This window comes from Colias eurytheme, chromosome 1 (assembly GCF_061535395.1).
Source record: "Colias eurytheme isolate Ceu_HAF_F1 chromosome 1, ilColEury1 Martin Lab GWU primary, whole genome shotgun sequence".
NCBI lineage: Eukaryota > Metazoa > Arthropoda > Insecta > Lepidoptera > Pieridae > Colias > Colias eurytheme.
This window is the reverse complement of record NC_142980.1, coordinates 6,032,329-6,058,935: the sequence shown is the minus strand read 5'-3', so window position 1 is coordinate 6,058,935 and position 26,607 is coordinate 6,032,329. Positions and strand designations below refer to the sequence as shown.

The window sequence follows — 26,607 nt, the reverse complement described above, 5'->3', positions numbered from 1 at the left end:
TGACTTTTCCTTTTAAAGTTTTATTTGTTTACATTGGCGACAATAGTAATTAATTAAGTTGTCTTATCAATTTGATATTTTATTTGTTTTTGTGGATCATCGGGAAGGGTGCGCGAGGTGCGGCGTGGGCCGAGGGAGCGCGGAGGAGGCGCGCCTTCTCAAAATAACCGTCGTATTTCGGTCGCCCCCCGCCCTTGTGGCGCTAGCGCAGCGGCCGATCCTACGGCTCCGCACTACCCGCTAACTATTCGCAATCGACCGACGTCTTGGTTGTTGGACTGGGTTATAATGACTTGACTTCTGCTAAATGAACCCGTGGACTAGTTTAAGTTTATCGCAGTGGCGTATTTATTTAATATTGAGCGGGCGCCGAAGCGAACGCTTTTATAAGGACCGTTAGCGTCGAGTGAGAGTTTTTTCGTGCATTGTGGCTGCGGTGGCGTGATGGAGAAGCAGTCGAGGTGGTCGGAGCAGCGCTCCGAGCAGCGCGTGACCTCCGAGCGGCGCGAGCAGGTCGTGCAGCAGCAGGAGCGCGTGCAGCGCACGCAGCACTACTCGCACCAGATGCTCACGCAGCAAGGTACGTGCGCCGCTCCACCTCACCTTCCTCACTCATTTGGAGCTTTGTAACATTGCTTTTGCGACCTACAAAATTTTGTGTGCAAAATTATCCTGTAAATCATGGGCCACGTGCGCCGCGCCGAGAGAGCGCCGCCGGCTCGGCTGTGCGAGCGCCGACTGTCTTAGGTTTCTTTATTTTAAGTAACTGGGAAGAAACCAAAGACGATAGGCACTATTTGTGCATAGCGCTTTTCCACCTCGAGCGAGATAGTGCGTCTATTCTGGGGCGTGCGTGGGCGCCGATGGCTCGCGCTCGCTGGGCGCAGGAATGTTCTCTTTTTAAAACATTCGCACATATTTCACACTTGTTTTTCTTTTTTACATTTCGAGGAATGATGTCACTGTCTCTGCTCGATGTTCGATTAAAGTTTAACTCTAAGCGAATTGCATCATTGTAGTCACGAAAGAGGACCGGTGAACTCGCTCGCGGTATATAGGCGAGGCTGTACGGGTCGACCCCGATCCGGTGCTTTATGCAACATTTAAATCTTAAATGGTGAACCAGCCGGCATTATCGCCGTGTGAGTTCAGTGGTCTCTCCATTAAGGTTGCAGTGCGAATTCATGCATTAAAACTTGTTTACTTTTATGGCGCAAACTCGTATCCGTATATGGATCTCAACAGATATGTTACCATGCAAGGATTAATTTTTCTTATTATGACAACTACGACACAAAGAAACTAGGCTGAATATTGATGTAATATTAACCGGTCAAGGTTTTAAATGTTTTTCAATAGCCTCCTCTTTGCGATTATACCATCATTATTACTCAATCATGATTTGTTACTGACTGCAAATATCATCAATATTGGAAAAATGATATAAATGATTAATACTTACATTTAGAATATGACACAGAATCAGCAGCGTGTAATTAAAAAACAAAATATCTTGCGCATACGATTGAAAACATGAAATGTTGCGTGCTTCTTCTCACGTAACAAAAATTGATCAGATATGAGGAAAAAAACTTAATGTCTGTTAAACGATATAGTGTAATCGATACCAGCTGGTAATACATAATATCACACATACATACATAATCATAATAATAGCAGTAAAATATCAAATAAAAATTATGTAATGTTCAGTATCACACAAACAATTTATAACGATTAAAAATATTATAAATTGCTTGGGACCACAAGCACATCACACTGAAAATTAGAATAAAAACATTAAAGTACATAAGTAGGTATGTAACTATGTAGGCACCAAAATTATTTCTAAAAATTGAATCAAAATTATATTTGGTGCTAATAATGATAATATACATTCAATAACATGACCGAAAAATATTTTACATCTAATTACATTATAAGAAGTTATATCGATACATAGACTTTGTATTTGACGAAATATCTAATATAATATATCAACGTGTAAACATAATTCAAGATCTGTGATATTTGGCGAACCAACAATTTCATTATTACCTTGTTAGAAAATGATGAAGAATCACAATGATCCAGATTCACCTATACCAGTTGTTCAAACTGTATTTATTGTTCACAGTTTCATTATGCCATACATCACAAAAGTAAACAATCCTAACCAATGAGGTTCGTACGTGACTCATTTCACTTGGAAGTTGGAACAGTGAAATATGTCGGTATAAACTCGGTAATATGCAAGTTACTGAAACAGTTCAAAACCAAATGGTCCTTGTCTGAATCGAAAAATATACAGAAACATAATTTACGCACCTTTAATTGTTGTTTAATCAAACAAACAATGAGATCTGCATTTTAATTATGTTTGCGAAATGTTTATAATATTTGAAAATATGTGAAGGTATAGGAGATATGTATTAACTTTGAGGCCGTTGATTAGTTAGGGTTGAACGTCCGGGAAACAAAATAAGAATAAGAAAAGAAAAACACCAAGAGCTAAATACTAATGTCGTGTGCACCTGGTATTAGCGCACGTAATAACAGGAACGAGTGAACACTTTTTGCTTTGTCTTTAATAATCAGTTTTCTATTTCGATATACTGAGAACTGAGGAATAATAGCGACATTAACGTACGGCTGACGTGAAAAACGAAGAATTAAACGTCGGCTTTTCACTTTTCTTCACGATCGTCGGATGAGAACCATTTAACCTTTGCTAGTTTACGTTCAAAGTAGAATATCGTTGATGACAGCTAAAATAGTTAAAAGCATTGTAATAACCATTTTAATTATATATTTTGATATTATACAAATGGTAAAATCAAGACAGCTTTATGGTCTTTTCTACTTTTTAATTTTATATATTTCAAATAAAATATATACACATAAAACGGTATTTTGTAAACATATTACTGTGCTAAAAGTGAAATTCCGTCGAAACTTATATTTTAATTAAATTCAAGTTTATATACTTACGTGGTTGAGATTTATTGGGGTATTCATAATTAAATTATAAAAGCGTTGCAGTCTAAAACTTATATGCATTGCAAATTTTTATTATATGTTATTAATATTTTTTTTTATTTTCTGTGTATTGCTCATATCCACCTGTCTTCTCTTAACGCTCTCTCTACATGACCATTTAAATTGATGTTAATTTAGTACAATATAAAAGACATTAAAACTACTTAAATAATTCGATAAGCACTATACTAACATAATGCTTGTTTAGTAAATTCTCCGTACGCATTTGAATAAATGATGTGAATGTTATTATGATTCCCGTTGTGTGGTTATGGAGCTCTAAATATGTAATTTAATGTCGGATTTTGCTTATGTCATGCTGATGAATTTCGGCTGATTATAGTATCCGAAAGAATGTTTAAATTATAGCTCTTAACTATAATATGCGTTTATTTAGAAAATGAAAGTATTCATAACAATTTAAGAAAACATTTTTCCCAGCTCTATATATATATTTTCGTTTTTGAAACACACGCAAGTGATTTGAAGGCTCAGTACAATTTATATATTAAGTCTACTTATCCAGCCAGGTGAAACTAAGACCTAATACTGAATATTATAGTGGATTATGTATAAAAATCTGTGCAGCGTTGATGGAACTCTATCGGTCATTTAACGCAAGAGCTTAACTGTAGCACGTCTCGGTTCTTGCTTCCGTCTTGTAACTATTAAAATATAAGTAGATATATTTTTTGCTATCACTAGGCTTGTAGAAATGTGTAATTGTCTTAACGTTTATGGGCATAATAATTAGTTCGTGGCAAGCTAATAGTTAGTGGGTAATGGATAACGTATAGGTAGCATGTATCAGAACGAATAATCTAACGTTCATATTTGTACGAATATATCGCTTATACCCGTTGAATGAATCACCGATATTATGCCCGATATCAATATTTCGAACACATAAGTAAAGTTTAAACTTGGTAACATAAATCTCGAAAATGTCGTATAACCTGTGGTATAACTACATTTCGAGCGCATTGTCATTCGAATACTTTCATACGGGGTATCAAATTGCACCTCATTTCCATTTTCGAAAGTCCAGTTAAGAAATGAAGAACCTGATCGAGCAAATAACAAATAACGTCCTGTTAATGCAGTGCGTGGATATTGACATGTTACGACATATTCTGAATAAGTCGGGTCATAGACCCCCGTATTGATGGTTGCATCGTTAGCGGAACTGAGGTATCTGCGGCATGTCTGGCTATGTCACGACAATCTCGAAAGTTACTCAATACAATCGACGCAACAACAAAAACTCATACAAAGCAGTACACCATTCGCACGCAACATTAACGGACGAGGACGTGGCTTTGCCACTTTTACTCGTCTTATCTCCGAATTAATAATCGCGGCGAACGGTGCAAAGCCAGGAACCGTCGGTTACTTTCCCCGGTTCCCATAATTGCTCAGTTAACTGTTTGTTTAATGTTTTTGTATGATATCGTATACCGCTATTCATACATCGCCCAAGAAAGTAACGCACTTGATTCAAGATCATAATATAAATGTAAAAATTAGACACGTTTTACTTGTACTGTATTGTAGCGACACTGTGTTGGATATTGACTTTCTCCTGATCACCGTTAACCATAGCTTAAGATGTATCTCTGTTTCTGACTTATCATGTCCCCTGTTATTATTAGCTACCCATTACATTCCGCTGTTCTTAACGCAACCGATGATCACTGCTGTAAGCTGAGGTTTTAAAATTACTAGATTTAACACGATTATTATACTAGAATTACATACTACAGTTTGAAAAATCCTATTTAAAATAAGATCGGACTAATATATATCGTAATAACATGCAATGTATGTTCCTAAGTAGGTACTCTAACTGAATTTTTAATCAACTGAATATTTTCCAAAACAAAAATATATGTATGTAATTTATGGCTCAAAGGTAATAGAACATACACGATTCCTTTTTCATTTTGTCCTAAATATACTAAAAATCTTTAAAAATTAAGTATCGTAAGAATCGCAATTGCTATCGATTGACCATAACAAAAACTGCTTAGATTATAGAAAGTTACTTCAAATAAATTTTACAACGCACCAATATTTTGTAATAAAGCAGTCTTAGATTTATATGATTATTCTTAATTATAGTACATATTTATAATTTAATAATATTTATTTTGTTCTTTAGTTACAAACTAATATCATAACTATATAGTTATCTGTGTTACTATGTCGAAAGTTTCAAAGAGAAAACGTTTTCTACGATTTTAATAAACATTATTTTTTTACAAATACGATTAAATGAATACGTTAATAGATGAACATTTTTTATCAGATTTACCATAGTTGTAATTTAAATACCAGTTGGAATTATATCAAGGTGTTACACATTCAATAGGTCTTTATAGAGCCAGTGACCATATGGCGCGCAGGGTCACTTTGATACCAATTACTCAGACCTAAGTATACACGCATGTATACACACATTTGATAATACGACATTTGAATTAAATACTGCAAAGACATTAGGTACAAAATTATATTTAAATCATGTATAATGTGTTAATTTATAACTGAAATGAAGATCGTCTCAGCAATGTTTGGGCGGATGCCAGAAAACGCCCAACTTACAAGAGCCCACGCATTATTCAAAATAGATTGGATTATAACGACAATATGAAACATTTATTACATTTTTGATATACTAAATCTGACGACTGCCTTCTTATTTGCGCCCAGTGTTTACCCTTTAAAAGCTAGATACGTGACCTTGACCCACATTGCATTGTTCTAACCGCGTTAATTAGGTATCTCATGTATGATGAAGGTACCCAGTTAAAATGTTATCGAAGTTGTCCATATAATTACATTTGTCGCAAGGAATTCGATGCATTTATTATGAATTTTGAATTTAATTAAATATGATAATTATAACGTATATTATATTATATTATATAAAAAGTTCAAATCAGTCAATTAGGGGTAGCCAACGTTCACTTCTTCTGTCTTGTTAGCGAATGTCGTCGTCGTCGTTGGCCTATTTGATCTGTAGTAGATCATATATGCAGTTACATTTAAATTTCAAAAAAGAAAATTTTAATTTATTAGTGTTGCAATTTTCCTAATCAGTCATGATTAGGAAAATTGCAACACTTAGCGAATGTAGACTTAGAATAACATAACTATTTTATATAATAAGGGATTAGAAAGAATATATAATACTCTATGCTGCTCAAAAGTCTTAAATAACAGCTTTCGGAAGAAATTGTTAACATATTGTGTTGAAGCTAAGTCTCTCGCTCATTCGCATTCGATTTCGATTAAACTTTTAAGTCTTTAGCAACAACACTTTCTGTTTTCGATTTTTAGCTTATCGACAGTTCAAATCAATTAATTTATACAACAACTATGAATTTATCAATACAACAATTTAAATACTGTTTTATTTTCCTAGTAATATACTGGTTAATTTATTTCGTTTGAATTAAGATATTTATATCTTAAAAGTAAATAGTTGCAATAATATTACAGTCATCATTACTGAGTCTTACTGGATAACAATTAGTTTTATGGGTATCAATATTGTTTGTGTACCAAAATGGTATTCGTAATAAGATCCGAGCGGTGTATACGAAAATAGACGCGCGAAAAGAGCTCGTACGCGCAGTCCGTCACGAGCGGTGACTCACGCGCATCCGAGAATCGTTACAGTACTGGAACATGACATACTTAACATATCAAAATATTTAACAAATGTTGCGTTTTAAATTTACAAAATTCTCTTGCAAAGCCTATTTATAATTATTTCTATTACAATATATGCATCTGCTATTGTTATGCACCTCAATGCTTTGTGCCTTTTATTCTTCATATCATTTGTTTAATGCATCGTATTATTTTTCAATCCCAATAAAAGAAGTTTTTTTCTCATTACAGTTGGCGGCAATGTTGGCGGCCAAAGCATACCCATCACATCAGGCAGGCCTGGGGACCCGTCTCCGCCTATCTTTGAACAAATATTTAAGAATGCGAGATTTGCACAAGGCGGTAATGCCAAATTTGAAGGGAAACTTAGAGGTAATCCTACTCCAGTTGTATCGTGGACCAGAAAGAAAGCTCCTTTAGTAGAATGTAATAAATATAGTATGAGTTATAATGAACAAACTGGGGACGTTTCCCTTCTCATCAAGCAAATCGGCCCAGGTGATGAAGGAGAATACACATGCACAGCTCGCAATCAATATGGTGAAGCTATTTGTTCTGTATATATTCAACCCGAGGGTGTTCCTGTACCCGCGCAGCAAGCATCGCAACAGCAAAGCTACAGACACGTCAGTGAGAGTGTGGAACACAAGTCGTATGGAACTCATGAATTCATGACTGAACAATCACGACAGTCGCAGAAATATGCATACTCGAATGGTACAGATCATTCATCTTCAGAAGACTTCAAAGTCGATACATTTGAATACAGACTATTAAGAGAGGTATCATTTCGAGAGACCATTACAAAAAGATATATAGGAGAGAGTGACATACAAGTAAGCACAGAAATTGACAAATCTTTGGGACCAGTGTCACCCCCTAAAATTTCACAGAAACCGAGAAATTCTAAGTTACAAGAAGGAACCGATGCTCAGTTCCAAGTTCAGCTATCTGGCAATCCTAGACCACGTGTAACGTGGTTTAAGAATGGTCAAAGATTAGTTAATTCTACCAAACATAATATAATAAACACCAATAATCAAACAATACTTAGAATACGAAATGTACAAAAGTCCGATTGTGGTCATTACACTCTCCTGGCCGAAAATCCAAATGGATGTATCGTAACATCTGCATATCTTGCTGTTGAGTCACCTCAAGAAACATACGTTCAAGATCAAAAATCTCAGTATATTACGGATAGCCAACAAATTGAGACTGAAAGAATAGAAATAAGTGAAAAAGCTCTCGCTCCGCAATTTGTTAAAGTCTGCCAAGACCGTGATGTCACAGAAGGCAAAATGACGCGATTCGATTGCCGCGTCACAGGCAGACCTTATCCAGAAGTCACGTGGTTCATTAATGATAGACAAATCCGAGATGATTATAATCATAAAATTCTAGTAAACGAATCTGGTAATCACGCTCTTATGATTACCAATGTCAGCATGAGTGATTGTGGTGTAGTAACGTGTATTGCAAGAAACAAAAGTGGCGAAACTTCTTTCCAGTGTAAATTAAATGTTATAGAGAAGGAGCAGGTAGTTGCCCCTAAGTTTGTGGAACGTTTCAGCACTTTGAATGTACGTGAGGGTGAGCCAGTTAGATTGAATGCACGTGCTGTCGGCACGCCTACACCTCGAATCACATGGCAGAAGGACGGTGTTCCGATTATACCCAATCCAGAATTACGAATTAATACCGAAGGTGGGGCCTCGACATTGGACATTCCGCGAGCCAAGGCGTCGGATGCGGCGTGGTATCAGTGCACGGCTCAGAATGTCGCAGGTTCCACAGCTACTCGGGCGAGGCTTTACGTCGAAGTACCAAAGGAGCCTCCGCCTGAGCAAAAACGTTTGCACTTACCACGACCTACAAAGATAATCGAGCCAGAGTAAGTATACTTTTTACAAAAATCTTATGTTTTTATGATGCAAATTGTTGGATCTAACAATTTTGTGAAAATAAGTACTATTATTTCATATTAGCGATTTTAGAAACATTATTAACATTATTCATTAGAGCATATTGTTGCATTTCCTATGCAAGAACGAGAGAACGTAACGTTTCCTTGTCTTGTAAATATGCGTTTGGCGTTGAATTATAAACGCGTAAAATTCGATTATAATAAAACATTTTATGAATTTGTTGGTCTTAATTCAATTATATTTTTCAGACCTGCACCAGGTCCAGAGATCATATATTTGAGGCACGTGGAAAGAGCACGACCATATGTTCCTCCTGGTGAGGAAGATCGAATTTATCCTCCACCACAGTTTATTGTGCCCCTGAGAAGCGTGACACAAACTGAAGGTGGAAAGATACACTTTGAGACGAGAATTGAACCTGTGGGCGATCCTACTATGAAAATAGAATGGTTGAAGAATGGTCAAAGCATAGAAGCAAGTATGTATCTATTTTTATTATTACTCCCTTTTCCTTTAAACCACTATAATTAAATTCATACCTCTTATTTAATTTAATTGAATACTTGAGGTTCTAAATTAAAATACTTCTTTTATTCTATCTGTGCAATATTTATTCACGAATGAATATTTTTCCAGGTTCTAGGTTCACATCAATCTTCAGATTTGGTTACATATCCCTTGATATGCTCAGTTTGAATATTCAAGATAGTGGCGAATATACTTGTAGAGCGGTTAGCGCTACAGGTATTGCAGAAACTAAAGCAATGTTGCAAGTCACACCTAGAGCCACAATCGAAAGGTCAAGTCAGCACCCTGAAAGTCTGCAATACATTCAACAGCTCGAGGATTATTCCAAATATCAACATCAAGAGTCCATTGAAGAACAAATTTCACAACGGCCACAATTTATAAGGCCACTTCAAGACCTTGGAGAACTCCAGGAAGGCCGGAACGCTCATTTTGAAGCCCAGCTTACTCCTGTTAGTGATCCAACTATGAGAGTTGAATGGTATAAAGATGGTAAATCTATCACAGCTAGCTCGCGAATCACAGCAATCTTCAACTTCGGATACGTCTCCCTTAACATCATGCACCTACGGGTTGAAGATGCAGGTTCGTACACAGTTAGAGCTGTGAATAAACTTGGTGAAGCCATCAGTACTGCATCAATCAGGGTTGCAGCAAGAAGCACTGTTACGGAGGATCTAGGTATTCCCGAACAGAGACGATACATAGAAATGACTGAGCAGTTGGAAGCTTATCAGCAACAACAACATCAGAGATATTACCAAGAAGTACCTGAAAGTACGCAGCGACCAGAGTTTAAAACTCCAATCAAAGACCAGATAAATATTAAAGAAGGCGGATTCGCCCACTTTGAAGCTCGTCTCGAACCAGTAGGAGATTCTACGTTGAGAGTGGAGTGGTTGAAGGATGGACGCCCTGTAGAGGCTAGTTCAAGAATAACAACATTCTTTAACTTTGGATACGTAGCTCTAACAATCAAATCCGTTACCGTACACGACGCTGGTAATTATACATGCAGAGCTTACAATGCTTTAGGACAAGCAACGACCAGTGCAAACCTAACAATTGTGACAAAGAAAGATATAATAGCTGAATCACAGCACCCCGGCGGTTTAGAAAAAATTCAATACTTGGAAGATTCAAGCAGATATTCCAAGCGATCAGAGGAGGAAGTCAGAGTTACACAAAAGCCTAGATTTTTAGGTCCACTAAAAGGAACAAATAAGATTGTTGAAGGACAAAGTGCTCATTTCGAAGCCAGAGTGGAACCACAAAGCGATTTAACTATGACCGTCGAGTGGTATTTTAATGGAAAACAAATTAAATCAGCAAATCGTATTCAGACTTACCATGACTTTGGATACGTTGCGTTAGATCTAACTAATGTAAGAGCGGAAGACGCTGGTGTATACACTGTAGTTGCTAGAAACGCTGCAGGAGAAGCACAGCTCAGCGCGAATATGATTGTTGAAAGTAAGTACATGTAGTCATTGTTAATAAGTAAAATTGATTCTAGATATTTATTGCAATTTATTGATACATATTTGCATAATGCTATTTATATGTAACATTGGATAAATGATAGTTATAAAAAGAAAATCATAATATTCATCAATGCTACAATCATAAATGCTACAAAGTTGTTTCTTATTTTGTATGTGACAACAACTAAAATAATTTTTTTTTTGTTTAGCACGATCCAGCATTGACACATCCAGCATACATCGTGGCTTATACGAAAAAACACGTCAAATGGAAGAATCTAAATTTGTTGAGCCAATGTATCACATTGAAGAAATCTCAAAATCGAAGCCAGTTTTTGTACAGCCATTATCAGACCCTAAACCCATATCGGAAGGAAAGAATATTCACCTTGAATGTCGCCTCGAACCAATGGGCGACCCTACTATGAGAGTTGAATGGTATCATAATGGAAGAGCCGTGACCGTTGGTTCACGCTTTAGAACATACTACGATTTTGGATTCGTAGCTCTTGATATTATCCATGCTACCTCGGCTGATTCCGGTGAATACACCGTGAGAGCTGTTAATCATTTAGGATCGGCGCATACATCTGCAATGGTACGAGTTATTGAAAGATCAGATGTATTAACTGATACTCAGAATGAACAAGCTGTTGAACAAATTCAAATGCTAGAAGACGCTGCTCGTCGCAACAAACAAGTACAGGAAGATATTACAGTTATGCAAGCTCCACAGTTTTCAAGAGCTTTACACAACATTGAAACTCTGGAGGGCACTAATGTTCACTTAGAATGTCGATTGCAGCCAGTTGGAGACCCAACTATGAGAGTAGAATGGTTCTGCAATGGAAGACCAATAAAGACGGGTCATAGATTCAGACCTGCTTATGAATTTGATTATGTTGCTCTCGACCTTTTGAGTGTATATCCAGAAGACTCTGGTGTTTATACCTGCCAAGCTACAAACCAACTTGGCGAAGCTGTCACCTCCTGCGCTCTACGCGTTATGGCAAAGAAAGATTTAATTTTTGAATCTCAACATCCCTCCGGCTTAGAGAAGATTCAATATTTAGAAGATGCTTCTCGGTACAAAAAATCAGAAGTTATTGATGAGTCTATTCACATTAAGCCAAGATTTGTAACTAAACCTAAATCAATAGAAAATGTCAAAGAAAGGCAACATGTACATTTTGAATGTAAACTAGAACCTGTTACTGATCCAAACTTAAAAGTAGAATGGTTTAAGAATGGTCAACCAGTAACAATAGGCCACAGATTTAGGCCTATTCATGACTTTGGATATGTCGCCCTTGACATCATCGATTTAATAGCTGAAGATTCTGGCATTTATACGTGCAGAGCTGTAAACCTTCTCGGTACTGACGAAGTTAGCTGCCGATTGACTTGTCGTGAAACTGCCGATATTATTCGCGGCACACAAAATGAAGCAGGCCTCGAACAAATTCAGGTACTCGAGGATAGGTCGAGATATCAAAGATCTGATTTTGTCGATGAAGTGACAACTCAGGCACCAATATTCACAACATCTCTGAAAAATATTGAAATTAAAGAAGGACAGAGAGCTCATTTCGAATGTAGACTTATTCCCGTTTCTGATGCTACAATGAAAGTTGAATGGTATCACAATAACAATCCCCTCAAGAGTGGCTCAAGATTTACAGAAACTAATAACTTCGGTTTCGTAGCTCTTGACATTATGTCTTGTTTGCCTGAGGATTCAGGTGTTTATACTTGTAGAGCAATAAACGCGCTGGGTGAAGCCGTAACTTCGGCAACAGCGGTCGTTCATTCAAAGAAATCAATTTATTTGGAAAGTCAACATGAGGAAGCCTTACCGAGATTAAATCAGCTGGAAGATGCTTCACGACACCAAAGACCAAGTGCTCAAGAGGACGTTATTAATCAAGCTCCAGTATTTACTATGCCTATGCGTGATATAAGAGTAGCAGAAAACCAGGCAGCTCACTTTGAAGCTAGATTAATACCTGTTGGTGATCCGCGATTGAAGGTGGAATGGCTCCGTAATGGTGTACCTATAGCAGCTTGTAAGTATAATTGAGTATTTATTGCAAGCTTGTCTGTGCTGTATTAGTGAATAATATCTGTTTTACTCACAAATTATTTATTTTTCAGCAAACCGCATTACAACTATGCATGATTTCGGTTATGTAGCTCTTAACATGAAATACGTAAATCCTGAAGATTCAGGAACATACACTTGCCGTGCCGTAAATGAGTTAGGCCAAGCAGTTACATCGTCAACCTTATTTGTACAATGTGAGTATAGAAAGTGTTTTTAAATTTTTGTGAACATAAATATTTATTATAACAAAAATAATATATGCCTAATCACCTGTGTATTTTCAGCCAAAGCATCTCTGCTATTGGATTCTCAAAACCAAGCCGCTTTACAAAAAATACGTCAGCTAGAAGATTCTTCTAGATACCAACGCAAGGAGGACGTTGAGGTTGCAGTTAATCAAGCTCCACGCTTTGTTACTCAACTAAATGGTCCCTCCAAACTTGTGGAAGGACAAAGTGCGCATTATGAATGCCGAATTGAACCTTACCCTGATCCGACAATGCGTGTAGAATGGTACTTCAACGGCAAAGTCCTCCAAAGTGGCCATCGGTACCGCACCGCATTTGATTTTGGTTTTGCGGCCCTCGACATCTTAACTGTATACGGAGAGGACTCGGGCGAGTACACCTGCAAAGTAATCAATAATTTAGGACAAGCGACATCATCTATCAACTTAAACGTTCAATGTAAGTTTATACACACTCCTTTTTTATTTGTACATTTATACTATTTCTACGTACTTATAAAAATATGTATTTATTTTAGCCAAGGAATCAATCATCAGAGACACTCAACATGAGAGTGCATTGGAAAAGATCCAATATTTGGAAGACGATAGCAGATACAAGAAAGTTGTCCGTGATGAAGGTTTCATTGCTGAAAAGCCTCAATTTGGTAAACCTATTAAGAGTGTCGAAGCACCTGAAGGTCAGCCAATTCATTTAGAGGCAACATTAACTCCTGTCAATGATCCTACAATGCGTGTTGAATGGTATTGCAACGGCCGTCCCATACAACAAGGACATAGATTTAAAACAACTTACGACTTCGGATACGTCGCTTTAGATGTATTATATGCCTACGCTGAAGATTCAGGAACATACATGTGCAAAGCTACTAACGCAGTCGGTGAGGCTGTCACTACGAGTTCAGTCAAAGTAGACGGTAAGTAATTTACATATTTTTTTAGTTTTAAAAAAGTATCAATTTATAAATTTTAACAATTTTATTTTTATATTTAAACAGCCAAGGCTGGACTCTACCTTGATACATTGGATGAACAACGTCTAAGAAAAATTCAAGAGCTTGAAAGGTTCGAAAGACCTAAACCTGTTGAAGAAGAAACGCCTGGCCAGAGGCCAGTTTTCCTTACACCATTGACTAACCTTGAAAATTTGAAGGAAGGTGATCATGCTCACTTTGAATGCAGAGTAGAACCAATTAATGACCCAGACTTAAAAATAGAGTGGTTCCTTAACGGACAGAGAATCAAGACTGGTCACAGATTCAGAACAACACACGATTTTGGTTATGTTGCCTTAGATATATTATACACATACGCAGAAGATTCTGGAACCTATATGTGTAAGGCCACTAACAAACTTGGAGAGGCAGTTAATACGTGCACGTTGAAGGTTGCAGGTAAGCTAAACGTGGTCAAATTAGTGTTGAATAATTTATCATAAAAACAATTGACATTTCACACATGGTGATATGGAATTTCAGTTATAAGTTAAATATTTACCATAATTTAAAATTAACAAATATAGCTTGTTTTCTATCTAAATGCCGTTAACGAAAAACTGTTTTACTAATTCGTTTCCTAAATCAAAATTTAATAATTTTATTTTTGTTTTAATGTAAATCTTAATTAATTGCTTTATTTTACAGGGCACAGAAATATTATTTTGGACACACAACATCCTAATGGCCTTGAAAAGATAAGACAATTGGAAGCACAAGGCCACCCATCAAGAATAGAAGTTGAAGAACCAAAGGTCTTTGCGCCCAGGTTCGTTACTGAGCTAAGAGGAACAACGCATGTATTTGAAGGTCAAACCGCACACTTCGAATGCCAAGTCGAACCTGTTCATGATCCTAACCTGCGTATAGAGTTTTACCACAACGGCAAAGCCCTGCAATCTGCGTCACGATTCCATATCACTTTTGATTTTGGTTACGTGTCATTGGATATTCAACACTGTGTACCGGAGGATGCAGGTGAATATTCAGTGAAAGCAATTAATGCACTGGGTCATTGTACTTCTTCTATATCCATGACCGTAACCGCAAAAGGCAGTATTATTTCGGAATCTCAACGTCCAGAAGGATTAGAAAAGATTCGAGAACTCGAATCAGCCGAACCATTTAAGCGGCCGGAGATTCCAGACACAGTGACCAGGCAAAGGCCTGTTTTCACTCAGCCACTTCAAAATATCGATAATATTCAGGAAGGTCAAACAGCACATTTGGATTGTAGACTTATTCCTGTCGGAGATCCTACCCTTAAGGTAGAATGGTTCAGAAACGAGAAATTAATTGAGGACAGTTCTCGTATTACAAAAACTAATGACTTTGGTTATGTGTCTATGACTATTTCTCATGTACGTGATGAAGATGAAGGTGTTTATATGTGTAGAGCATCAAATTTGCTTGGAGAGGCCGTGACAACAGCAGCAATGAAAATAAAAAGTAAGAGTTTTCAATGAATCTATTTTACTCACCGTTTAAACAAAAATTATTTCAATTAAATATACAAAAATATTTAAAACTAGCGGTCCGCCCCGGCTTCGCCCGTGGTACATATTTACGTTTTCTCTACATAAAAACCATCCTCGTACTTCAAGGAATATAATAAAAAAAGAATTATCGAAATCGGTTCAGCCGTTCTCGAGTTATGCGCTTACCAACACATTTTGCGATTCATTTTTATATATAAGATTAAACTTTTGCGTTTCATTTTTAATAATTCAAGTATCTAATAATATTCAATAATTCAAACTGTTAATTTATTTAATTTTATTTAATTTATAGCAAAAGCAGCTATCCAGTTAGAAACACAACATCCAGAAGGAATGAAAAAGATACAACAATTGGAACAACCTCAAGCCAAAAAGACTGATGAACCAGAGCGAGAATTTGAGAAACCCATATTCACTCAAGTACTCACAGGACCTTCTGAGTTATGGGAAGGACAGCATGCTCACTATGAAGCACGCGTTGTCCCAGTTGGCGACCCGAGCCTACGATTTGAATGGTACATCAACGGAGTCGAACTTAAAATGGGTAAGTCAGATACTATTATATGAAAATATTTAATAATAATAAAAATGAAAATATAATAAAGTATTCTTTCACATTAATATGATTCACTAATAAATGCATTGTATTTCAGGTTCAAGGTTCCGCACTACACATGATTTCGGCTTTGTTACACTAGATATCAATTCAGTAATAGCAAATGATGCTGGTTTGTATATGTGCAAAGCTATTAATAAAGCTGGCAGCACAGTCTCGTCAACCTCATTGAAAGTTAAAACTAAGTCGACTATCATTGACCAGGCAATGCGTCCCGAGTCTTGGGAAAAGATTCAACTCAAAGAAGCTTCTATGAATCAAGTTCCGGATAGATTTGTCGATTTGGGCGTACAACAAGCTCCCATATTTACTACCCATCTTCAGAGCTACGACAAACTCGTGGAGGGACAACATGTATACTTGGAGGCCCAAGTTGAGCCTCGCACAGACCCTCATCTGAGAATAGAGTGGTTCAAGAATGGAGTATCCTTAACAACCGGATCAAGAATTAAGAGCACTTTCGACTTTGGCTTGGTTACGCTATCTATAAATAGCTTGAGGCATGACGACTCTGGTATCTATACTTGCAAAGCTGTTAATCAAATGGGAGAAGCAGTTTCAACTTCTTCGATAAAAATAGAAGATCGACACTGGTTGTTGGGAGAATCATTACATCCCCAATCACTGGATCGCATCGGTGCTTTAGAGCAACCTAAAGCAACAAAACCAGACACACCGGAACCAGTATATGAGACACCTGTGTTCATTTCACATTTGAACAACATTGTTTGTAAAGAAGGAGATAACATTCACTTTGAATGCAATGTTGAGCCTTCTAAAGATCCAACACTTAAAATTGAATGGTTCTTTAATAACAAACCATTACCATCAGGTACAAGATACAAGAGTACCCATGATTTTAGTTATGTATCGTTGGACATAATGCATACTTATGAAGAAGACTCCGGAATATACACATGCAAGGCCACTAATAGCAAAGGTTCCGCTACAACATCAGGTTCATTGAGATGCACTGGCGATAAGCATATCTATTTAGATACTCAACACCCGCAAGGAAAAGCTGGCTTAGATGCAGTTGAACAGGCCGAAGAAGCTAGATTATCTAAAAATAGAAGATCATCTGTTCCGGATGCCGAATATCCTAAGCCTGAATGGGTGATCCCAGTTGTGGCTGAATGTCAATTAATTGAAGGACAACCCTTGCATCTGGAAGGACAAGTCGAACCCAAGAATGATCCTGACTTAAAGATCGAATGGTACTTTAATGGTAAAGTACTAGAACATGGGTCTAGATTTAAACTTGCAAGTGATTTTGGCTTTGTTACTCTCGATGTTACAGATGTTTACGAAAGAGATAGTGGTATTTATACCTGTAAAGCATACAATAAGAGAGGTGAAGCATTTACATCTTCAACTATTTACTGCAGTAGTAAAGAAAATCTCATTGAACGCACACAACATCCTAAAGGAAAGGAGGGCTTGGAAAAAATACAAAATCTTGAGGATTCCCTTCGCAAAGAGCCTGCTCAAAAGCCAGATGATGATACTGGAAGGGCACCTGAGTTCACTACCGTATTCCAGGATATTGTTGATATTAGTGAAGGTCAAATTGCTCATTATGATGCCTCTCTCATACCAACTGGAGATCAAACAATGGTAATTGAATGGTTTTACAATGGAAAGACGATTGAAGCTAGTCACCGTATTCGCACTGTGTATGCCTTTGGTATGGTTGTTCTTGAAATTCTTGGAACAAAGACTTCAGACTCTGGCATTTATTCTTGTCGCGCGACCAATAAATGGGGTCAAGCTGAAATAAGTGTGAAATTGGAATGTGTTGACAAAAGCAAAGGTCAAAAACCGAGGTTTACGACACATATTCAAAATATTGAAGGTCTCAAAGATGGTCAATCGGCTCACTTCGAATGCACAGTTGTGCCAGTTGATGACCCTGATATGAAAATCGAATGGTATCACAATGGCCAACCAATGCGTCATTCGAACAGAATTAAAACAATTTCCGATTTTGGTTTTGTAGTACTTGATATTGCGTATACTCAAAACCATGATTCAGGTGAATATGTATGTCGGGCATATAACAAATATGGAGAAGATTTCACCAAAGCAACAATTAATTGTTACGGAAGAAGTGGAGTTTACTCTGACAGCCTGCAACCAGATTCTTTGGCCAAAATCAGAGAGCTTGAGAGCTTGCAAGGACTTCAACATCAAGCTCCAGCTCCAGCATCAGCGGTTCCACCACAATTTATCACACAAATTCAGGATGTGACAAAATTGGTAGAAGGCCAGAGTGCCCATTTCGAAGCAAAGCTAGTGCCAGTAGATGATCCAGACCTTAAGGTTGAATGGTTCTACAATGGAAAGAAATTACCTCATGGCCACAGATACAGAACGTTCCATGATTTCGGAATCGTTATCCTTGATATTCTCTATTGCTACGAAGAAAATTCTGGCGAATACGAGTGTGTTGCTACAAACAAACTGGGAAGAGATTCTACAAAAGCAACACTTAAGTGCACATCGAAGGAAAATTTGATTCTGGACTCGCAACTACCGCGGGTAAGTTCATTTAATCAATTAAAACGTTTTTATAAATTATTAATTTGTCTATAAACTGCCTAAAAAAATACAAATACAAAAATATATGTGTTTTTTAATTGTTACATTTATTATTTCTATAGGGCATGGAAGGAGGATTGGAAAAATTACAAACTCTTGAAGATTCTATGGTACGAAGGAAGGATGTCGAAGTTACAGAAACACGTGGCAAGGCGCCTGTTTTCACAGTTCCTTTGTCAAATATTGACAATTTGAGAGAAGGTGAAAATGCTCACTTTGAAGCTCGCCTTACACCTACTGATGATCCCAACCTTAAAGTAAGTCTTATTATGTAATATTCTGTTTTGAAATCGTGAACTTATATAATATGCTTAAATTTACGACGTATTTTTTTTTTAGGTTGAATGGTATTGGAACGGCAAGTCATTGAAGGCTGGATCTAGGTTCCGTACATTCTGTGACTTTGGCTTCGTTATTCTTGAGATATCGCCTACTTATCCAGAAGACTCCGGTGAATATATGTGCAGAGCTTACAACAACTATGGTGAAGCCGTGACTACAGCCACAATGAAAGTTCAAGGCAAGAGGAACATTATTCTCGAGTCTCAACTACCTAAAGGCATGGAAGGTACCATTGATAAAATTGCTGCATTGGAAGGATATACTGGAACAGCAAATGCCTTATCACCAGAAGTAGAAAGTGGAAACCCACCGGAATTCGTTACGACACCATCTGATCTCATTCTGTCAGAAAATTCTTCAGCCCACTTCGAATGCCGTTTGATTCCAGTAAACGACTCTAGTATGAGAGTAGAGTGGTTCCACAATGGAAAAGCTCTTCTCACTGGATCCAGAGTTAAGACTATTAATGACTTTGGTTTCGTTATATTAGAAATAGGAGGTGTTTATCAGCGTGATGCTGGTCTTTATACTTGCAAAGCAACAAATCGTCATGGAGAAGCTACGGTATCGTGTAAGCTTCAAGTTAAGGGCAGACAAGGTATTATCTTAGAGCCTCAACTACCATCACAATTTAAGTCCGGTACCGAAAGCATTCAAAAACTGGAAGAAACTTTGCATAAACGTGAAGAAATAACAATCGAAGACGAAAAACCTAATCCTCCAAGATTTACTGTTGAAATAAAAGATAATCTTGATATTGTTGAAGGTGGACCTATCCACTTCGATTGCCGCGTAGAGCCTGTCGGCGATCCAACAATGAGGATAGATTGGTTCCATAATGGAAGGCCATTTGCAACAGGATCTCGTGTCCACATGTTGAATGACTTTGGCTTTATTGCTCTTGACATCGACTACGTATATGCTAGAGATGCAGGTGAATACACCTGTCGGGCAACGAACAAGTGGGGTTCAGCTACAACAACTGCTAAAATTACTTGCAGCACTAAACGTGATATCATTTATGACTCTCAATTACCACAAGGAATGAGCGGTGAGAAAATCAAGGAGCTCGAAAGGGGTCGTGTAAGTGAGGCTCCTAAAGAAGATGCCGTTATAAACAGTCCTCCTAAATTCATCACTCAGATTCAGTCTCACACAATTGAAGAATCTGAATCAGTTCGTTTTGAATGTCGAGTAGAGCCAAAACAAGATCCCAAACTGCGCATAGAATGGTACAGAAACGGAAAACTGTTGCCATCTGGTCACCGTTTCCGTACAGTGTACGACATGGGTTTTGTTTCATTAGACATCTTATACGTTTATTCTGAAGATTCCGGTGAATACGTTTGCCGCGCCGTGAATGACTTTGGTGAAGATATCACAAAGGCTACTGTATCTTGCAAACGTAAGTTTTATTCACATTTGATACATTAATTATAATATGGTGTACAGATCATATGAATTATTAAACGTAAACAAATATGTAATATAAAATTTAATTGCTAATTTTCAGGTTTGCCCGATATTATACTACAAAATCAAGTACCAAGAGGCATGAAGAAATCAGAAGCATTAACACAGATGGAAGCTACTATCAAGAAATACACATCAGAAGTATTCTTGACAGAAGATGATCTTTATGACGATGACAAAAAGCAACCACCACGCTTTGTCACGCAAATACAAAGCCAAACAACTCTTGTTGAAATGGAATGTACCAAATTTGAGTGTCAGCTAGCTCCTGTTGGTGATCCAAACATGAAAGTGGAGTGGTTCTTCAATGGCAAACCTTTGTTACACAGTAAGTTTAACTACATTGAATATAGACAAATATGTTTCCGTCGAATTATTACGAACTTTGTAATATTAAAATAGACAAAATTAAATTCATTAATTTGTGACATTTACAGAAAACCGCTTCACACCCATCTACGACTTTGGATATGTTGCTATGAACTTCGGCTGGGTATACCCAGAGGACAGTGGTGAATATCTTTGCCGTGCTACTAATCTTTATGGTATGGATGAAACCAAGGCAATCATTAAGACTACTGGAAAACCGGGTATCGTCTACGATTCCCAATTGCCCAAACATATGAAGAGTATTGAAAAGATCAGGGAAATGGAAGCAGCGTGGCAAGCGTGAGTGTCATTCATTATTTTATGCATATTAGTTATTTAAAAGGTTTTGGTAATTAAACGTCGTGGCTTTAAAATCATATGAGATTTCCATGAGAATATTGTTTTATTTATACTGCCTAACGATTCTTAATGTTTAGATTACCATCATTTATTCGTTAATAATTATAAAAATTGATATTTTTGTTTAATTTCATAGGGTGCCTGATCAACCTGGAGAGGAAGTCAAGGAACGCGTGCCACCTGTATTTGTCAGTCGCCCTGAACCAGTCACAGTGGAAGAAGGAGAATGGGCAAGATTCTGCTGTCGCGTCACTGGTCATCCAAAACCACGAGTCATGTGGCTTGTTAATGGAAATACTATTGTTAACGTAAATTATTTTTCTATTTGTTTATTTTTCAATAAGCGTAATAACAGTTTTACTTATATTGCGCCAAATGATTTCAGGGTTCTAGGTACAAACTGACATACGATGGCATGTATCATTTCGATATACCTAAAACAAGGCAGTATGATACTGGCAAAATTGAAGTTATCGCTAGAAGTTCAGTAGGCGAAGCTTTAGCTACGACCGAATTGAAAGTTATTCCGAGACACGACGATTATAGAAGTGTTTTGAAAAATGCGCCAAGACGTACGTATACAACATTTTTACAAGATACACTTTTCAGAGTGACATCACAAACGCTTTATTGCAATAGATTTTCGCTTTCAATAAAATGACTTAATGAATAAGATGAATATAACACTGCTTACTATGCAACTCTAAAACACGGCACCAATTCAAGCACACGCTACCACCCGCTTAAGCACAACTATACCCCTTCGCAAACCTTATTCCCCTTTTACCTTTGCGACGAACTGCCGTTAAATCACCTGCTTCTCCGGCTTAGCATCGGAATCTTTCAGAGGTATGTTTTAGTTTTTTTCTACAATTTACAATTAATTTTTTATTAATGGATTTTATTGATATACAGCTTGGTATGATGAAACAACGCAGTACCAACGTTCTGATACTGAGTTGGAAAAAACATTTGAGGAAAGGCAAACATTACAACGCAAAGGTGTAATTGATCATAGACCGGAACTGAAGCCTAAAGTAATCAAAGAACCAGAAACTGAATGGCAGCAAACTGTAAAGAAGAAGAAGAGCGAAGAATATTACAACAAACTTCAGGAGTTGGAAAATGAACAAATTGTTAAAGAAAGCCGTTTGAGGGAATCTTCTCATCAATATGCTGTACCCGGAGAAAAAGTAACCAGCTCATCGCTTGCTAGAAGCATGGCACAGAAATACCAAGATAATTTGTAAGTATCCTTGCACGCAAGCTAAAGATACGTATTTTATGTTTAATAAATATAGAAGTACATTTTAACAAACAAATTAATTTAATTGCAGGGAACAAACCGAAGAAATCACTGAAACCAAACAAACTCAGAAGAAGGTACAAAAGCCCCGAATTCCCGATCCACTAGAATCAACAGTTCATGGAAAGGAGGTTCATGTTGCAAAACAAAAACAGATTCAGAAGGAAGTGGTGGGTGATACCGAAATTACACGCAAGATCACTTCAACAGAAACCACTGAAGTAGAACACAAGGCGCAAACTCAGGAAAGAGTTGTTGAGGGACCAGTCAAACCCTCCACGCCGCCTGTATTTACAAAGAAAATGCAACCATGCCGTGCTTTTGAACAGGAACAAGCGAGATTCGAAGTTGAATTTGATGGTGATCCTTTGCCAACAATAAAATGGTATAGAGAAAACTTCCCGATTAAAAACTCACCTGACTTCCAGATTCACACATTCAGCACTAAGTCTATTCTCATAATTAGACAAGTATTTGTTGAGGATTCTGCTGTATTTGCCGCTGTAGCTGAGAATAGGGGTGGAACTGCTAAATGTAGTGCTAACCTGGTTGTAGAGGAGCGCAGACGTCAGGGCAGGGGAGGAGTCATACCGCCCAGCTTTACCTTGACAGCGCAAAATGTTAATGTTACTGCTGGACAGCTTGTGAGATTGGACACTAAAGTTACAGGAACGAAACCAATTGACGTATACTGGCTTAAAAACGGAAAGAAAGTACAACCAGATATAAGAAACAAGATTCTCGAAGAAGATGGAACGAACACACTTCTTATTCTAGAAGCTTACCCGCAGGACTCGGGAAAATATGAATGTGTTGCTATCAATAGCGCTGGTGAAGCAAGATGCGATGCCGAATGTGTCGTAAATGCACCTGCAACTAAAGAGAAGCCGAAGCCCCAAACAAAAGCAGCAAATGCACCTCCAGAAATTATTGAACCCCTCAAAGACCGAGTGGTAACCGAAGGTCAGGCCATTGAATTCAGTTGTAAAATTGTAGGTAAACCGACGCCAACTGTCCAGTGGTACAAAGGAGATAAGTTGATAAAGCCATCAAAATACTTCCAAATGTCGCGGACGGCTGATGACTACACTCTACGTATATCTGAAGCTTTCCCAGAAGACGAGGGAGATTACAAATGCGTTGCCTACAATTCAGCTGGGCGGGTAACCGTAGCTGCTAAGCTGAAAGTAACACAGCCCGATCAGGCTGACAATTTGCCCACTCTGACACCACTGCGAGATGTCGTCGTTTACGAAGGTCAGCCGGCACAGTTCAAGACTCAGATCACCAGCAAAGTGAAACCCACGATTCAATGGCTCCGTGAAGGCGCTCTGATTCCGGAAACTCCTGATTTCCAAGTAAGTAACTCGGCTCTACAATTACAATAGCGGTCTGTCTATTTTTTTCTATATTTAATTCAATTCGTGTTATCAATAATAATTAATATGATATATTATACTTTTCAAAATTTGCTGCGCAAAGAATTAAGAAAACAGTTAAGTCGTCATAACCATTCCAGCTAATCTTAAAATACTTAACCTTATAAATATAGAAAGTAAAATCGATATATTAATACATTACAGATGATCCACGAAGGTAACAACGCGGTGTTGTTGATCGGTAACACCTACGAAGAAGATACTGGTATTTTCACCTGCCGCGCTACTACGGTCGCCGGCCAAGTGGAGACCTCAGCTAAACTAGTCGTCAAAAGTAAGACATAGATACAGGCAGCGAGCTCGCGTCGCGCACTTTTAATCCATTAATGTAGTGTTTCTTTGTTTCATCACTATACCAAAAATGAGATCGGGTGAAAACTACCACATAAGTACCAAGTTGACAAGCGAATATAAAATCACAAAAATGTTACTAGTTAATAATATCGTAGCGGTTCCCGCAGTAACGACTCCGCCCGCTTTTCAAACACCCCTCGTAATAAGTCGTGATTTTATGACACATAGACTACTGTGACCATCACTAGCCTTCACCATATATATGTATATCCAATATTTCACTTCATACTTATCGCTGACATCAAAATTGTACAGTATCTCGAAACATTCGAATGTTCACTCCGCATTATCTAACCCAACCGCAAGTGGAGTCAATGGTAAACATTTAACTCCGTATTTGCGCGAACTTCTGCATCTAACAGAGCTGTACATTTAAGCTTTTTGTGTATATACTTAGTCCTAGTTATATATATCTAGAGACAGGTGACATCAGGAGATCTTCGAGGCTCGAGCTGCCAGCTGCAATATATTTGGAAACAAAGAATGAAGGATTGCAATAAAAAACCCTTTAATTTCACTAAATGGTTGCGTGTATATTTGCGAATTATGTTTAAAATAAGCTATCCTATTCTTCTGTTTCTCATTACATTACATATTACTCTTAATATAATATGTTCTTTCTTAAGGGAAATATTATGCAATTATATTTTTTCCGCATTGTAATTCGCAAAATAGTAAATATGCTCTTTGTTACTGGTGAAATTATAGTGTTTTTCATTGGAATAACGCATAGTGGTCGAGAAGTATTGAGTATAAATATACACGTAACATGTGATTAACACGTACACGATTATTTGAATACTGTTTTGTTTTGCTTTACCGCTACGATGTTTATTAATTTATAGATATTGAAAATTATAAATCAAAACACATTGCGTGGTACGCTAGACCCGTTTTTTGGTGTACCGCCAAATGTATTTTTCACCCAATACTCTTTTGTTTACGTAAGCCTGCTAAAGTTAACGATCTATTGGCCTCATTAACAATAATAATGTTTATACAATCATTTCATGCTTTAAGTGTTTTTAATTGATGCAAAATATTATGTAGAAAAAAACATGTGTTATACCAACAATAAATATTGATGTATGACTATTGTAACATAATAAATCATTGACACTGGGACTTGATATGTAAAAACAATAAACAAAACACAACACAATATCATCTTACATAATTTTATTATATAACAAGTCCTAGAATCATAAGTTTATAAGCATGGATCGTGGCTTAAATGCTATGTCAAGTTATAGACAAATCAGACCTATCACACCTAACAATATGCACGTAGGCTGCGATGTGTTGCGACGTCACCTAATGTCACCTAACAGCTACGACTAACTTTGTCAGTGTCACGTTAGAAGCGCAATGTAAGTTGTATCACAGTATCGAGGATGTATATAATAGCTCCGTGTAAGTAGGTGCCGCGGACTCAGGGTGGGTCGTTCTCGTGAACGCAAAGTTATTCGTGGTTGCTATGATATTTCTGTCGATATATTTCCGCTGTCAACTGCCCTATGACAAAGAAACAATATAGCCGAGTTAGTGGCGCCATCGATGGCGATACACTAAACTATTTAAGTACGCACGCATCTCTTGCCTTGCCAGTTTCTATGTTTGACAAACACTGCCGATGTTGACCTAATGTTTTCTGCAAGTACAAATCCGAATTGAATGAGATTTTTATAGTTTAACGTTACAGTGATCTTTAACTTAGTTTGTTTTAAATGCACGACATTGTTAAAATAAATTGTGTTGTATGTTTCACCTAATTGTATTAAGTTATTAGGAGTGGCAGTATTTTATAACAAAAAAAAATATTTTTAGAGCCTACCTATCCATATTTAATTTAATAATAATATATTTATTACGTAATTTTTTGTATGTGACTATTATGTGAAATCTATTTAATAAACGCTATAAAATTAATCATTTCGCATTTTTCTACACACAATCAAATTCATCCGAATAACGATACTCGAGTAGATCATAGATAAATGAAGATTCCTAGATATATATGCGGTTAATCTATTTATATATTACACGATGCACTGACACTCTGCCCCTCAACTGTCCATCAATATATTCCAGAAATATATGGATTTATATTATTATAACCGAAGAATAAATGTAAAACACACTTCAGTGAATATTTGTTGATGGATAGAGAGGATTTCTACAGTTGCTTAACATCATCGTCTGGCACACCTCTACCTAAACCTCTTCTGATCATGCCATTGAGAAT

At 37.2% G+C, this 26,607-nt stretch overlaps 1 protein-coding gene across 1 annotated transcript; it reads left to right on the top strand.

The window, feature by feature from the left end:
• Window positions 1-243: 243 nt before the first annotated feature.
• On the top strand, window positions 244-26,294 carry sls (sallimus). The gene is made up of 21 exons (XM_090101975.1): window positions 244-580; window positions 6,949-8,611; window positions 8,894-9,123; window positions 9,282-10,646; window positions 10,867-12,723; window positions 12,812-12,955; window positions 13,046-13,447; window positions 13,527-13,925; window positions 14,007-14,402; window positions 14,652-15,452; window positions 15,795-16,046; window positions 16,156-18,659; window positions 18,782-18,976; window positions 19,059-20,466; window positions 20,575-20,862; window positions 20,972-21,203; window positions 21,400-21,571; window positions 21,649-21,835; window positions 22,179-22,509; window positions 22,601-23,927; window positions 24,153-26,294. Exons 1-21 carry the CDS (start codon window positions 445-447, stop codon window positions 24,291-24,293), a joined length of 14,430 nt encoding a protein of 4,809 aa, XP_089958101.1. The 5' UTR covers window positions 244-444; the 3' UTR covers window positions 24,294-26,294.
• The last annotated feature ends 313 nt before the right edge of the window (window positions 26,295-26,607 follow it).

Coding starts and splice junctions, on each gene's coding strand:
- sls (XM_090101975.1), top strand. CDS start 445: ATGGAGAAGCAGTCGAGGTGGTCGGAGCAGCGCTCCGAGCAGCGCGTG. Junction 15,453..15,794: donor AGCAGCAATGAAAATAAAAA/GTAAGAGTTTTC, acceptor TTTAATTTATAG/CAAAAGCAGCTATCCAGTTA. Junction 23,928..24,152: donor CGGAAACTCCTGATTTCCAA/GTAAGTAACTCG, acceptor AATACATTACAG/ATGATCCACGAAGGTAACAA.